Source organism: Abramis brama (genome assembly GCF_963993115.1).
Source record: "Abramis brama genome assembly, chromosome: 2".
Classification (NCBI taxonomy): domain Eukaryota; kingdom Metazoa; phylum Chordata; class Actinopteri; order Cypriniformes; family Leuciscidae; genus Abramis; species Abramis brama.
Window position 1 is genome coordinate 23,279,533 of NC_139964.1, and position 17,279 is coordinate 23,296,811.

The following is a 17,279-nucleotide window of genomic DNA, read 5'->3' on the forward strand; positions in this document are numbered from 1 at the left end:
TTAACCATTTAAAATGAGTAAAATTTACTTTTTTTTAAACAAAAATATTGAAATAACAGACAGACGTCAAAGATGAATTAAGAACTCTTTATTTTTTATTGGCAACATTGAAGACACCTGATGTTAACAAGCAGAATCACCGAAGGAGAAAACCGTAAATTACAAGTCACCATTATGGTGATCAGTGTTTGTTTTAGTTGGGCTCTTGACCTTAAATCAATAACTTTAGATTGTGTTTGGCTGCTGTACCTAAGTTATAACAGCCAGATGAACAATGAGAAAAGGTGATCTGATGGTGTTGGTTGTGTTTTGCATGAAGCATGTCATCATTTTGAGATTCGCATGCTGATTCTTGATGTCTGTGTGTCTAAAAAAGAATATTCTTATTATGTATTTAAAAATTCTGAACATTTGATCTGTTGCAAGAGAGCAATATCCACTTTTGTTGAGGTGGAAAATTAGAAAACTATTCTACTTCTAATTATGCTGAAAACTGTTTCACCTGATTATATTTGTTTCTGTTTTTCTTTGCAACAAATTATGCTTTGGTAAACACGGCTTCAAAAATCAGAAACACACATAAATGGCAAGAGTCAAACTGTCCGACTAAAGCAAACACTGATCACAACAATGGTGACCAAACATTTTAAAACATTTTATTTGCAGTTGATTTCAGGCTGTGTGGCTTTAAGTCAGTTATAGTTGTGTTTCATTTTCTGAGAGTGCAAACATTGACTCAATGCCATCACCATTGATTTATGGATGATTATTATTTTTTTTTTAAATGTCAACATTAATTGCTGGAGCAAAAGAGATGTTGATTCAATACAGTTAACATTGACACATTAACACTGGCACTACCAGGACAAAATATAAACATAGAGGTGACAGAGCCTTTTCTCAAGCAGGCCCTAAATGGCTCAATCTATTCGATCTGCCTAATCCTTACCCATGTTCAAAGCTATGTTAAAACAACATCTTTTAAATTCAAATGGAGAGCTTCTTTAAATGGGTTATTGTCTATGTGTGTTTATGTGATGTGGATATGTTTATTGTTGCTATCTTCTTGTGTTTTTTAGCTTGTGATTGTGAAGCACTTTGGGCAACGTGCGTTGTATTAAACTATGCTATATAAACAAACAAACAAACATTAACATTGTTTTGATGGTTGCTGTCTATCTGGGACCCTAATCAAACACACCTGAACCAGCTAATCAATGTCTTCAGGATTACTAGAAAGCTACAGACAGGAGAGTTGATCAGGGTTGGAGCTAAACTCTGCAGGACAGTGGCCCTCCAGGACCGAGTTTGCCCATCCCTGAGTTAAAGCAATGTAAAAATGTATGTTGTCATAACTTATTGATCAATTATCATAAGCTACATCAGCAACAAATAAAATGAAGTTATTAAATATTAGCTCAAACGACGTCACACATTCCTCTAATCCTTGGTGGATTTGCATCTTTGATGCAAGGTGTAAAGTAGATCTGTGTTTATCTTGTCACAGCAGAATGGAAATAAAGAGATAAGGTGTTTCTCGGATCCAAGGTGAATATAAACTGGGTTCAAAGGTTTCATGCACCAAAATGGACATAAATGAAGTGTGAAAGTAATACATACAACATACAACTATTCACTTTGAATAAGTGAAATTCAGACTCAAATCATAAACAGTTCAAATAATATCCCAACTAAGATCATAGGCGAAGAGTTAGACTCTGGGCCTTTACAAACCCCTCCTAGTATTTGCTGCAAATAATATTTTTACAATATAGAAACAACAGGTTCATATGAAACTATTCACAATGGGCACAGATATTTGACATTTGACTTCTTTTTATGAAGAGCAGCTTTTGGAGAAATCTTTAAAACGTCTAGGTCAAAGTAAATGTCAAGTCAAGTCAAGTCAAGTGTATTTATATAGCGCTTTTCACAATACAGATTGCATCAAAGCAGCTTCACAGCATAAATGTCCCAAGTTGTTAGACGTGACCTTTGTATTGATGTTGGTTTAAGAAGTATAAAAGCATCTTGGCATGTGTTCTGTCTTTGTGTATGTATTTGAATATAAATTTGAATGTGAGCAGGAGGAGATAACAGAATGTGTTTCTCAGGAAGATTAGCAGATCATTGTCATTTACACTTCTGACTCACAAATATTCACATGTCTTCACCCGAAGATCATTTAAAGATAAACTCATATCAGGTAAGACACTCTTGAAATAATTTATATATCAGATAGGGATAAAATGCTTAAGTGTTACTATCAATCTCACAGTTGAGTCTATGCGGTTTGTGATATGTGTTTCAAGCTATTTAGGGGAAATCCTCAGCTTCAGATCATAATCTCTGATATTCATGATGATGATGAACCGTCAGCCTTTTCAAAACAACTATTCTGCATCATATACACTGAACTGTGATCTCTGTGTTATTTTGAGTAATTTGGTTAATATTCGTAATTTAAAAGGACTGTTTAATGTTGCAAGGGTTGCAGAGAGACATGAAGTCAAAATCAAATTGATGGACAGTGGATATAACAGACATCAGTGTTCAAGTGAAAACTAAATAACTTTTTAGCACTTTAGCACAGTTTTCAGCCTGTGTTCAATATCTCTAACCGTAACACAGCTATCATGAACAGCTCTCACCATCACAGTCTTTAGTTTTGCTAGGCTAGTCTCTAAATTTATTTATTTATTTAAAAAATGCAATGTACATTTAGTACATAGTACATTTAGACCTCCAATGTACATTTTAAACAGCTTGATCAATGCTCGATGAATTACAACGAAAAAGCAATAAGTCCTTTGTCTGTAATTTAAAACAATTTTTTTTTTTTATCAATGCAGAAATGTTCTCCATGATCACCTGCAATTACTGATAAATCACCAACTTAATGAAAGTCAAGGGTCAAGAGCCCAACTAAAGCAAACACTGATCTCCATGATGGTGACCTCAAACTAAACATTTTCAATAAGACATCAACATCTAAACCTCTATTAATTCTCAATAAGATCTTCTGTAGACGTGTGACAGAAATAAAGTCAGTCTGGTTAGTAATAAGTGAAGCTGGTAATGCTGTTTGTGGAGTTGTTTAATCAGATCTTCAGAGAGTTAATGTCTTTTATCTTCAGTTCATCTAAGGCTGTGTCTGAAGAAAGTTGTAGTTTGTGTTCTTATTACTCTTTGATGATTTAAGACTGAATTTTAAATCAAAATTAAGTTGAAAGATGATTGAAAGAATGTTTCAGGAACATCACACTAACCTTTAAATAACATTCTAGTAACATTAAGGAAACTGGACATTTTTATGTTCTTGGAATGTTAGAAATCAACGTTCCTATATTGTTGAATTTTAAATCAATATTAAGTTGAAAGAACATTTGAGGAACATTATACCTTTTAAAACACGTTCCTCTAACGTCAAGAAAACTGGACATTGTTCACATTCCCAGAACCAACACTGAATATTTGGAGAACGTTCTTATAACAAAAGTCTGTTAGCTGGGAAGGATTTATATCAGTAATATTTTACTGTATTTCACTGGGACTCGTTCCCCGTAAAAAGAGTCAAGCGATGGCCCTGCAATAAACACACACACACAAACCTCTTCATTCTTTCTTTTCACAAACAAAAGTAAGATAGAGTAGCTTAATGGCGCCATCGTGTGTCTCTAAATCATTACAGACTCTCCTCATTTATGACTGTTGCAACATGTACTGTAAACTCACAAATACAGTGGGATTTCCATGTGTGTTTCACTAAAGTCATGCAACAATCTAAAGTCATGCATAAATATCTCGGATAATTTTTTTGTTCTCTCTCTCTCTCTAAACTGTAAAGGAAACTCATCATCTGAACTGTTTTAATATAAAGAGAAATACACCAGTGTGACCAAACTGAAAATGTCTCTCTCTCTTCATAAAGGTGAGTATATTATAAAAGTGCTTTTCACTGCTGCAAAAACATTTATGACAGATGATGAATGTACTTTTCTCAAACTCAAAATTGCAATTCAATCAAATACATTTTCATTAGTTTTTATTGTTTTTTTTCTTCATATTTCATGACAGGTTTTATAAGAGCACAGACTATCATCTCTGTTCTGCTGTGTAAGTCAATAAGCAGTGTTTTTTGCTCATTTATTTATTTTTGTGATAATAACACATGTAGGTCCACGTGTTTGTTTAAGAAGTATTTGGGCTAATTTTATTATGCGTTTCCAATCTGATTAAACATTTCATCATGTTTAAATCCTCCCCAAGCTCAACACAGAAGATGCTAAATAAGACTTTATAAGATTGGGCCTTCATTGATCTAATGATGTGTGTTTGATGATCTAATGAATCCCTCTTGATATGTGACACACACTTCTTTCATTGAGATGACTGAGCTGTGACATTATTAATGTGCTGGACAGCCAAGAGTTTAATAGAGTTCACCTAGAATGTTCTGGTTAAAATATTGCATCTTTTGTAACTTGTTGATTAATTTGTATTCATTTTCATTTTTATCTCAGATCTCTTGGCCTCTGTAACTGTCACACAAGAGACAACTGCCGTTGGTAATGTATTGTGCTGAAATGTCCAGTTTTTCTCTGCTCATGTCTGCAGACAATCTAGAAATTAATTTGGACCGGTATTAACATATAAATCTTGGGAAATTAATGTGTTTCTGGTGATTAGTCATTTTTTTCTACATTTTTGAAGGATGTATGTGATCGGCTGCTATAATGTTCACTTGTGCTGTGTAACTCGAGCAGTTCTGCTTCCCCTTAATGAAGTAATATTTTGTTAATTGGAAATTAAAATAGATAGGAATGACTAAAGCTTCACTTCTGAATAGATTTTATAACAATAACATTTTATTAACAATAACGTAATGATTTCTTAATATATTTTAATAACAGATAATCTATCAGACCCCTGCAACAACTACACTGTGCTGAACGATACATGGAGATCCATCAATAATACATATGCTTCAGTCATATACTGTGACACGTATGTCTCCTGGAGCGGCTGGTATCGTCTCTTCATTAACAACATGAGCGCTCATATCCCAGACACATGTGTTGCTGAGTACAGATGTGGCACTAATGTCCCACTGTGGATACGTGGTGGACACCCAACAGTATCAGATGGAGTCGTCACTCGAGATGTCTGCGGTTACTGGAGCAGTTACTGCTGCTTTTACGGATCTTTTCCCATTAAAGTCAAAGCCTGTCCAGGCAATTATTACGTCTATGAGCTGATTAAACCAACTTTCTGCAATTTTGCATACTGTGCAGGTAATTATATTCACATGAGCTCTTTCTACACACTCATGATATTTGTGTTTCTGTTCATTAATCACTATTCATCCAAACTTTCAGACACTGGCAGCATTAACACCAGCCCTACAACTGTCACACCAGTGACCATCTCACCTGGTAATGTTACACACTGTGTCTCTATTGCTTATTTTCTGAATGTTTTCTAGACAAGAGCCTATATAAACGCGCCGCACAAAGTTTCACGTTAATGGCATTTTCTTCCTGAGCCTGCAAAAATGAAATTTAATTTGGTTTTCTATGGGTGTTGTTCATAATCTGATTTCTGTTTGCCTCTATTAAGTATGCTTTATTAATAAGGTAGGCCTATATTGTTTACTAAATTTGGTGCTTCAATATCACTCACATTAAGCATCTTAAATGGGGAAGAACACTCGATTACGCTACCGATGTGTTTTAGCAACTACTGCCATCTAGTGGTAGCAGATTTTCTCACACAGTTGTGTGTGGATCGTACAAGGCGAAACCACGAAATGAAAGTCTCAAAATCCAAATGAATCAAATAAGATTGACTCAGAAACAAGTCAAAGAACGAACACGCGTGTCACCTGATCCACAAATGCACATCTTACTTGTTGCATGCACAAATTCTGGCCTACATTAATACAAAATCGAGGTTTACAACTATGTCTCTATTTGTAGAAAATGCTGCACATTCATGTGATTCTGGATTTTGCACACACAAGTTGTATTGTATTAGTTTAAATGTAGTGACGCACATTTGTGAATTTGTCAAATAGATATAATAGGGTAGTTGTGCACACATTAATAATTAGCACCAGGCCTATTCATTTGTAGTTGTTTGTGTGTGGGTTGTGAAATGCTTTAAAACAGCGAAAACAAAGTCTCAAAATCCAAATGAATCAAATGAGATCGACTCAGAAAAGACGTCAATGAATGCACACGTGTCACCTGATCCACACATGCACATCTTCTTTGTTGCATGCCCAAATTATGACACACTACTACAAAAAAAAAACATTTGTATTCACAAAAATGTCTCTATTTGTACAAATTTCTACACATTCATTCAATTTTGAATTTCGCAAGTTGAAAGGCATTTGGTTGTGGATAGCAAAACATTTCTGCAACATTAATCAAGTTCATCAATAATTGTGCTTGCACGTGATAATAATTTTGATACTATATTCGTCCCATACCATCGCATCAGATTGATTTCTAAAAGTTTTTATTTTTCTTCTTCTCAGTAACATTTGAATATTAAAATTTTATAAAACACCACAAATTAAAGGAACTAGCTAGGTTAGCTGGTTACCTTAAAATATAATAGTGAATAATAATGTTAACACTTCACAAGTGGATGCTAGACCTGTTCTCCTGTTTGTCCATGTGACATTCGGCATAAACCCCATTAATACTTGGTGTGAACGCAGCATAAGCTCAATGTTTTAGTTCAGGAAGAACTGTAAAAATCTGTCAACTCTGCACAGCCTCACCGAACACATTTACATTTACAGTTTGGTCTAATTCTGATGAATTTATTCATTTAAATGTCTTTACCAGGTTTAGAAATCACTTTTTTTTTCTTTTCTTTTTTTTTGATTTATATATCAAGGTTTTTACGAATAGATCTTTAGTTGTTTCATATTATTTTAAAGCTTGTTGGACGTTTGCTGAGGCCTCTGGTTAAGTTGCACTGTTTCATAGTCACTGTGAAGTAGAATTAATTTGATTTTATGAAAAAGTATTATATCATTTTTTAAGAAGTAGCCTACATTTTTTTTTTATGTTTTTCACAACAGTTTATCTCTCTGCAGACCCCTGCAACAACTACACTGTGCTGAACGATCCATGGAGATCCATCAATAATACAGATGCTTCAGTCATAAACCGTGACACTAATGTCTCCTGGAGCGGATGGTATCGTCTCTTCATTAACAACACTAGCGCTCATATCCCAGACACATGTGTTGCGAGGTACAGATCTGGCACTGCTTTCCCACTGTGGATACGTGGTGGACACCCAACAGTAACAGATGGAGTCGTCACTCGAGATGTCTGCGGTTACTGTTGGAGAAGGAGCAGTTACACTGCGAGTTACTGCTGCTTTTACGGGTCTTTTCCCATTAGAGTCAAAGCCTGTCCAGGCAATTATTATGTCTATGACCTGGTTAGTCCGGCTGTGTACTATTCTGCATACTGTGCAGGTAATTATGTGTTCATGAGCTCTTTTTATTGTGTGGTTGTTGATTCATTGGTATTAACCATTAGTCATTATTTTTTCAGCTGTTACTAACATCATCAGCACCGATACAACAGTCACACCACAGACGACCTCAGCTGGTAATGTAGTCTGATGTTTCCTCTGTTGGATTGTGTTTTGTCTGAATGTTTGTGGATCTGTAGAATTAAACAGATGTGTGAGTGTGTTTGTGTTTCAAGGTATAAACTGGGAAAAGTGCAGTTACATCATTACAGATATGTTCATGAACATCTTTAGAACCTGAAGCTAAAACAGGTGTTTTTCACATATTTAGATTTTTTGACTGTACAATTCTAAAACAATGTGCTATCTTAATGTGCAAGGTGTCATCTTTTTCAGAAAAAGATTAGCTTTCAACAAATTACAGGTATTGACCATTATTGTGTGTGGTGAGTTTGTAAATAGAATTTAAATAGACAAAAATACAAACAAAAAAAAACGAGAATACATTTTCTGATTTTTATTTAGAAAAAAAGAAGAAAAAATCCTGACCGAAAGAAAGTAACAGATTAGGGCTGGGCGATATGGACCAAAAGTCATATCCCGATATATTTAGGCTGAATATCGATATACGATATATATCCCGATATTTTTTCCGCAAAGTGAGAGCAAATGTTCAGTCAAAGTCATTGCCAAATATTACATGTCACAAGTAGTTTTATTGAAACTGGCTATTTCAGTGAACAGCTGCAAAATCAAATGAATAAATAATAAACAGGTTTCTTCACCTTAGGGCTGCACGATTATGACAAAAATCATAATTGCCGGTTATTCCCTTGGAATTGTAATTGCGATTTATTAATTATGATTATCAAAGGTTACATTGAATATATATATATATACAAATTTTGTGTAAACATGTTATAATTTATATATATATATATATATATATATATATATATATATATATATATATATTAGGCAAATTATAACACATTTACACAAAATTTGTTAACACACAAGTACTTTTCCCCTTTACTTAACATAAATTGTAAGAATATGACTAATAGTAAAGACTAGTACTAATAAATAAACATTAGGCCTATGCTAAGCTATTAAATAGCAGTCCCAAACTAGTTTTTGTTAATACAATGTTGGTGTGAGCCACTACAGTCATTTAAAAATATAAAAAATAACACAAAGAAAAATAAAGTGCCATTTTGGGGTTAATATGGAAACGACAGTTACCATGGTGAATACAGAATATACAATAACTGTTAATGAAACATGGAAACTGCTCCTGGTGAATAGATTGAAAATCATACCTGCATTACTTTTATTTTGTGTAATTTACAACGTAACGGCGTTGCATGCTCGTAGTTTCTTTTGCACTTTATACACGCACAATACATTTATAGACGCATATGGTTGCAAGGGAAATGCATGATGATTGAATGATTATTTGTACATTTTGAACAGACTGAAAGGAGGGAAAGTGACAGTCACCTTTAGATTTTAGTTTCATGTTTTTCCACATTCCTTAAACAAATGACCTAGTTAGCCTATGTAACTAGCCTATGTAAATATGCTCATTTTACAACTCCCCCAGAGTTAAACAGTTGAGTTTTACCGTTCTAGAATCCATTCAGCCGAACTCCGGGTCTGACGGTACCACTTTTAGCATAGCTTAGCATAGATCATTGAATCTGACGAGTCCAGTAGCATTTCTTTCAAAATGACCAAAGAGTTTCAATATTTTTCCTATTTAAAACTTGACTCTTCTGTAGTTAAACCGTGTACTAAGATCGACAGAAAATGTAAAGTTGCGATTTTCTAGGCTGATATGGCTAGGAACTATACTCTCATTCCTGCGTAATAATCAAGAAACTTTGCTGCCGTACCATGAGTCCAGCAGGCGTAATGATATGACGCAGCGCCCATACATGGGGTAACTTACAACGTGATCGGGACTAAGTTTGTCTAACCTATTAGACCTATTTTCAGGCGCTGCGTCATATCATACTTATTGTATTTCGCCACAGGGTGTCACTGTGGCCTCAACCCTTCGCCTTCGCTTACTCTGAGCTCGATTGCTATGTCTGAGGTAAACCACGCCCTCCTCATTACCCTACGCAGGAAGAAATGTAGGAAGAAATAAATGAAGAAATAAATAAATGTAGAAATAAATAAATGTAAAAATAAATAAATGTAAAAATAAATAAATGTATGAATAAATAAATGTATAAATGAATAAATGTATAAATAAATAAAATAATAAATAAATAAATATGGAAAAAAATAAATATATACATAAATAAGGAAATAAATGTGTAAATAATTATTTATTTTCGTTGTTTTGCTTTTCTATGTATATTTATTTATTTATATATTTACTTTTTTTTTTTTTTTTACATTTATTTGTATATTTATTTATTTATTTATTTATGTATTTATTTATTTTTAATATTGGCTGCTTTGGAATTCCATACCATATAGGCTAACATTACTAATTTTTTCAATATACTGTAGCTGTTAAGCACAAAGTAGGTCCGTGTACGTTTTGATAGTTTGTTTTCCAATTTGAAATGAAATAAGCAGAAACGACAAAACGGCCCCTTCATTCGTTTAAACGAGATTTCGGCTTGATTTTTCGTTTTTTAGTTCACAGGCAAAAAACCATAGACAGTAAAAGAAATGGACACAGCGACCCCATTGGATTCAACGGAGACAAAGTGAAGCCCATTAGAAACTCTTACTTCCTGGTCCGTGTACTTTTGCGTCCATTCGTTTTTCTTTTTTTAACCATGACGAGAAAAATAAAATATAAACGGTTGTTGTATTTTAAGCAAAAAAAGTTACATTCAAAATTTTGAATTAGAACTGTATTCAGAACATTCTACGAAAAAACTGTATATTGACTTATTTTCAGATTTTTGTTTATGACTTTTTGCACCTTTACTTTACATTTATAAAATACACAAATTAATATCGAATAAAAGCGAATTGTACTAGTTTTCTGAGGCCAAATTAGTGACCCGGAAATATTTTTTCCCGCACCATTGAATGCGAAGCACCATGTCTCTGGAACCGTACAGAGAAGTGATTTTGGACATGATTTTAAAACACCACACACACAAGGACGTTGCTGAGCATCTGTCTCAAATTGGTGTTTGGCGAGGTTGTTCGGCGAGGACTGTTAGAAGATTTTGTGCCAGTCATGGTGTGAGACGGGAGGTTTCCGACACTCAGCTGGAGATAGCTGTAGCGGCAGCAGTACAAGAAGTAAGTAATAAAATGCAATATCATTCATAAAATGGTAACCCTAACACACCTGCCTCAATAATTATTTTCAAATTTCTTTCAGTAAGTCAACTTTGGCAAAAAGTGGTGGGGACATGGTGCACTTGCAAAGTATCTGTGTACGTGGGTACTATGCCATGATCCCGAGCTATCCGTAGTGCAACTAACACAAATTGCATATACATTACATTAAATAATTATCCAGAAGTTAGACAAGAATTATTTAAACTGTAGCAGTAAATGCTCTTATTATAGGCTTTAAATGGCATTTTAATGTTTGACAGCGATGATTTGGCTGCGATAACTCCACTTTGAATGTCATGAAATTCAATTCTTAAATAATAAAAAAGAAATTGCAAAAAAATTAATGTAATTTTATGTAAATAATAATCTGTGGATTTGACCCAGAAGATGGCTTAGCAACATATACTGTCGGACTTCGAACATGGGCACGGCCGGCCAGTTTAAATAGATCCGATCCGTAGCCTACGCGGGTGGCTGACTCTGAGAACCAGGACGAAACATGTAGGCCTATTTTTTTATCGCTTCTATTAGAAGCGCAACGTTTAAAATAAACCATTTCACGCTCAGCTCTGCGGTTTAGCCTATCTTGTGACGGGAGAGTTGAAATATGTGGGTAAAACTACCCAAAACTGTGGGTAAAGCGCTACGCTACATGGAGATATTTTCTGCATTTATGGTTTAAAAAAATACACAAAAAGTCCCCAACTAGAGTCCACTCTCTGCCCTTTCCACCCATGCATGCTAAGTACTGTAGGATACACATCGTTTCAGCGGATATTCCACAAAGCATCTCGAAAAAAGAAACGATGTCAAGCGGCCAAGGTGTTTTCAGAAGAGCGCCTGTTTTAAGTCTCATTGAAATGTTTTGGCGAGCACACGGCCTGTTGTAAACAAAATTGATTATTCTTTCCATCCCTCTAGACAGGACCAACCTACGGTCGTAAATTGATGACCGGCTATTTGACATCAAAGGGAATTCGAGCAGCAGAAAGTAGGGTTGGACGAGCCCTCCGGACAATAAATCGACCATATCATGAAATGCGATGCAGTGTAAGTTAGTTTGTTATTATGACTATTATTAATAATACTTATATTGCCCCAGGCTATTTAAATAGCATTACGTACCACAAAATTACTGCTACAACAACATTTGCTTTATTATTATATTACATCATTTCTGCATTTTTTTTAATTGAGATTATACTATACAAGTTGTCCAAATGAAGTCATTAACTGCATCCACTCACAAATTTTTATATACATTTACAGTAGGAAATTTACTAAATATCCTCACTGAACTTGATCTTTAAATAATATCCTAATGATTTTTGGCATAAAAGAAAAAATAATCATTTTGACCCATACAATTCATTTTTAGCTTTTACATATACCCGTGCTTTGCTTCGAAGACGGGTTTTGTGGTCCAGGGTCACAAAAAATAAAAACAATGTAACTCATTAACAGTTTTTTTTTTACTCTTCTCAGGGTGTACGGAATCTTAATCCCATACCTTACTGTGCCACTTACACAGGCCACAAACTCCATTTAGATCAAAACGAAAAATTTGTCATGTTTGGAGCTACACATGTCCTAGCAATTGATGGCTATAGCAGCAAGATAATGGCATATTCCTGTATGCCAGTAAAGAATAACCTCATTATCTATGATGAAGTGTACAGGTTTGTATTCCAAAACACTTACTGTTTTGTGTGTGTGTGTGTGTGTGTGTGTATAAAGCAATTTCTATTTACATCATATAATTTAAGGCCTGCAGTAATCAACAATGGAATGTGGGACCAGATAAGGGTGGACCATGGAAAAGAGTTTTTCTTGACTCTATTTATGCAAGAAATTCTTGCTGACCACAGAATGAATACAGCAACACCACCATATCGTCAGACCACATCAACAAAGGTAGGTGTTGTCTTGTGGTTCAAATTTGAACTACTGAAAACTCACAACTTAATAAAATTAAAACGTATACAAACTTGTTTTACAATCACTTGTATTTAAGGGTTGGTTTCCAAATTTTAGTTTTTTTTTCTTAAATAAGATGACATGTTCATAATAAAAATTATTTTAATAAATTATATAATTTTTAGGAATCTGATGATTTTACTCTATAAAACAGCCCGTTTAATTCCTTTCATTCATCAGAATCACACAATCGAGAGAATTTGGCCAGAAATAAACAACAGGGTTAATTACCCTTTGAAGGAGGCTCTTGTTCAGCTGGTCGACCAAGAACTGATTGATATGGACTGCAACCTAACAAGATACTGTGTGTCTAACCTTGTCTGTCAGCTGTGTCATCTGGGCATTAGCAGGGTAGTAGAGGCATGGAACAACCACAGGATTCCTGGTATGCTAAATAATGTTTAAAAACTCTTGACAAGCAGTTGACATTTAAACATTTATTACAAGTTAACATGTCCCATTTACTACAGGAAAAGGAATCCCCAACCAGATTGCACAGGGTGGTTGTGCAAAAAAAATATCAGCAGCACTACTGCCTCATGGAACTGAAGCAGCTGATCTGTACATGAACACACTGGGATCATCTTTGACAAGGGTTTCGGCCTTTGGAACAGACCCTTTTACGAGTGAACATGAGAAGGCTACAGTGGAACAACTGTTTTCAGAAAAGTGGCCAGACATCACTTACTTGCTCAATAATACGGTCAACAAAAACTTTTTGCCTTTTAAAGAGGCTTTGGTCTGTTTAGTAAATTTAACTCAAAGATACTCTTAAAGAGCATGCCTTCTAATTGTTCAATGCTGCTTTCCATCAAGTGTTTTTTCTAGAAACAAAATATTACACACAAATTTAAGCATCAACATGATGCTGATAAATTAAAGTATTTCTTTTTCATTCTTGTTTTAAGTAGTTGTGCAACAAAACTTTACACAACAACTGTCAAATAAACTACTGAACTAAACTTGAATTGCTGAACAGCTAAACATTTTTTCCTGGGTAATGTAGGCCTACTCTACCCTAATGATGTCACCAAGAGCTAACAAAGCTTCAGAGAGACCTGCTGCAAGAAAGATGTGGTTGCTAAGAGCTTCCTCTCTGCATTTTAAGCACTGTGATGAAGTAGCCATCCATTGATCAACACAAAGTTTGCATCCGATCAGGCTTCTACAGCAGGTGGCAAATACTGGTTGATCAATGGGTCCTAAAAAACAAAATGTTACAAAAAAAAGAAAATCAGTTATTGTGCAGAGATGGGGTGTTTAAAAAAGGCAAACTTTATTATCCAACTACCTGGAAAAAGGTACATAAAGGGGCAGTTTCCAATTCCTGGAAAGGGTTTAGATTAATCCAGGACTAGGCCTTAGTTGGCATTGATATATGTTAAGACATACAATTACAAGATGTTTTTAAATTTAGGCAGCTCAAACATGCATTTTCTGGGACTAGGATAAGCCCTGTCTGGGAAACCACCCCATAAACACAAATAATGATTATCTCATGCTATCAAAGCCCCAAAATAATTATTCATATTGTTATAAACTCTTTTGTGATTTTTATTCATTTTCAGAAAGCAAATTATTATTTTTTTTATGAAATGCAAGCGGTTTCTGTCCCTCATTTTAAAGTGAATACATCCAAACCCTTCCATCAGTTTATAAAGATATGGTTAACCTCTTACCTTTGCAGACTATGCAAGTGAAAGCTGCTTTTATTTTCTCTGTTTGGACTTCACTCAAGGTTTTGGCAGGTGTTTGACTGGACAGCTCAGAAAGCTCTTTGATAGTTGAGATAACTTGCTGAAGGCCCTGTGACGCCAGCACCACTTCTTCTATCTTATCATAGACATCTTGTAGACTTGATGTTTCATCATCTTTCCGACTTGAGCTAAATTTAGTTTAAAATAAATTAGAATTGACTTGTGCATTTGAAAAAAATATTTACTCACAAATACTAATTCTGTACCTTCTTTTCCTCTTGCTGCCTTGAAATTCTGTGAAGTCGTGCTCTGCAATGGCAAATACCTTGCGGGCATTTTGCTTCCAGTAGATGGATCCTGAGTACGTGGAGGTGACATGCCATGAAAAATTGTCATATTACTTTTGATGTTTAAAACAGATTAAAAATGCAAACAAATTGACAAATATGCACCTTTAGTTCCTTCAGAGTCAAGTATCTCATTGCCCTGGGCATCGGTGAGAATTACAGGATCATAACTGCCAAGAGCATCTTGAACTTTACCAATAATGCCATGTACTGTAGCCTCACATTCCATGAAACGAACTACCACCATCCTGCTTGGCCTCAGTTTGCCGTTTACTAAATCAGCTATGTAAATGGATCTGGAGACATTATGCACATGACAAATTCAGAATTTAATTTCTCTTTCACACACACACACAAACTAAAGTATAAATCACTAAATTTTTAGGCGTTTTTGTTAATAAATTATGCTACATGGAGCCAACTGAACCTGTGTGCTTTTCGACATTTTGGTGCCCATGATACAAATAGTAGTGTCTAAAATAAAATAGTAGTGTCTTTTGACTGTGAAAATTATCAATATAAATGAAATATAGCTGTTTTTCAAAGCTTTACTGAGAATCTTTCTAACATAACATGCATAAATAAAATAACGATAAGTTACCTCTGAAATGATCGAGTCATGGCGGCTTTCGGAGGTCCTGCAACAGCCGCCGCAGGTGAACCAGCAGCTGCAGAGGGTGGAGTATTGCGTGTAAAGGAGAAACGCTGGGAGGCTGTTGGGGTTGAGAGGGGTGTTCCTGGGGTGAGAACCCCTTTCTCCACTTCATCCCCATGGACCTCATAATGCCCACGTGTAGTTAAGTCTAGGGTACTGAAGTAACCCGACTGTGCCGGGAAAATTGCTATATTCGAATCATCTGTCAAATACAGAGTCTGCGATGAAACCTTAAAAACAATAGCAAGGTCAAGGTTAATAACCACAACTCCATGTGATAACACCACTGTCTTTATGACTGATTTATGGCCGAATTGTTTTCATTTCATAATTGATTACACTTTGCCAGTATCGACACTGTTTGCTTACATTTATCTATCCAGCATTGATTAGCTAATTTTCTCTTATTGATTTTTTACTGTAAAGCTAGTTTGAAACATGTAACGTTAGTAATAAAGCTGAACGAAAAAAGTTACCGTGCATTTCGAAGATCATGTGTTTTTTCTCTGTAAATTAATAATACTGATGTTTGTACTCACCTGAAAAATTCGACCTATCTTCTCCGCGCTCATGTCATCGTCCTTCAACGTTACCCTTTTGCTTCCTTTAAAAAGAACGTACTGGTCCATCTTTTTGCTGAACTAATCCTGCACGTGTAGCGGTTCACCTTAAACGTAATCAACGTGGCGACGAAAAGGTCATCAAATAAATGTTCCGGGTCAACTCAAATAAAATGCAAGAATCAAAAATTGCATTTTTGTAAAACTGAAAAAATAGTTGTATACCAATCATTTGATTTTCATTTATAAAATAATTTTAAATAAGAAAATTTACTTTGTTTGTGGTTAATCTCTCCATTAACTTGAAAACAAATATAAAGAAAAGCACATTTTTTGTTTTTTATATAGTTGTTAAAAAAAGAAAAACGAATGGACGCAAAAGTACACGGACCCTTCCTGTTGGTCCAGCGTACTGCGCAGACTCAAACTGAGCTTGACGACGTAGATGTGACGTGAGCAAACCGTCTGTCTTCTAGTAGCTGTGCCAAAGGAAATCTGAATCATTCCCTTCCGAAACTTGCAGAGACGGAGAGCGTGAGTAGGAGCTGTCCATGAGCGAGGAGCAGGAAAAACTTTTAGTAGGTGTTCTGATTAATTACTTTGTCATTTTGCCTCCAGGTCCTCCCGATTGCCCGCGAGCTTCTCCTCCCGTCCATACGGTAATTTCCCACTGTGCGACAGAGAGTCGCGTGGCTATGACGCAATTATTAGCCTACTTTTACAAAAACTGCTTCTACAGGGCCATAACATAAGCTACAAGGTAATGGAGCATTTTATACATTGTCGTGTTTCTTTAGAAATAAATAATGGACAAATGGAGTCTTTAAACGCCTCAGATGTGAAGTTATTCGCTGTCAAAGTGACGCCAAAATGAATGGGAGTCAATGGGATGCTAACTGCAGGTGGGGTTCCGTTAGCCAATGGCGGCGTCCGGGGGTACCTTCAAAATAATACAAATCCCTGCCCCCTTGCAAAAAACGAATAAATTACTTCAAAATTCGTTTTCCACATGTGGGCGGCCTGACACGCCCCCTTCTGCCGATTGGTCAAGCAAATCTGAGCATGTGACGTCATCAGTTGTCGCTCAGGTCAGGGTCGGGTCTGTTCAACAAAATAATAGTCCTTTACTATGGCTACAGATTCTTAAACTGTACAGGGCAGGTCCGGGCTTTCTTCTGTGCAACTTTACGCGTTTCACAGAAATATTAATTATTAGTCT

The 17,279-nt window shown here is 35.4% G+C and overlaps 1 protein-coding gene across 1 annotated transcript; it reads right to left on the reverse strand.

Moving 5' to 3' along the window:
* Positions 1–13,223: 13,223 nt before the first annotated feature.
* LOC311078363 (uncharacterized protein) lies at positions 13,224–16,405 on the reverse strand. The gene is made up of 6 exons (XM_084107123.1): positions 16,040–16,405; positions 15,447–15,730; positions 14,951–15,141; positions 14,765–14,855; positions 14,481–14,686; positions 13,224–14,003 (listed from the first exon to the last, which is right to left on the reverse strand). The coding sequence occupies exons 1-6, from the start codon at positions 16,127–16,129 to the stop codon at positions 13,810–13,812; spliced, it is 1,056 nt and encodes a 351-aa protein (XP_083963249.1). The 5' UTR covers positions 16,130–16,405; the 3' UTR covers positions 13,224–13,809.
* Between the last annotated feature and the right edge of the window lie 874 nt (positions 16,406–17,279).

Excerpts from the sequence above, each read along its gene's own strand:
- LOC311078363 (XM_084107123.1), bottom strand. The coding sequence starts at position 16,129 with ATGGACCAGTACGTTCTTTTTAAAGGAAGCAAAAGGGTAACGTTGAAG. Across the intron at positions 15,142-15,446 it reads ATGACTCGATCATTTCAGAG|ATCCATTTACATAGCTGATT; the intron begins GTAACTTATCGT and ends TAATGTCTCCAG. Across the intron at positions 14,856-14,950 it reads TGACTCTGAAGGAACTAAAG|GATCCATCTACTGGAAGCAA; the intron begins GTGCATATTTGT and ends CCACGTACTCAG.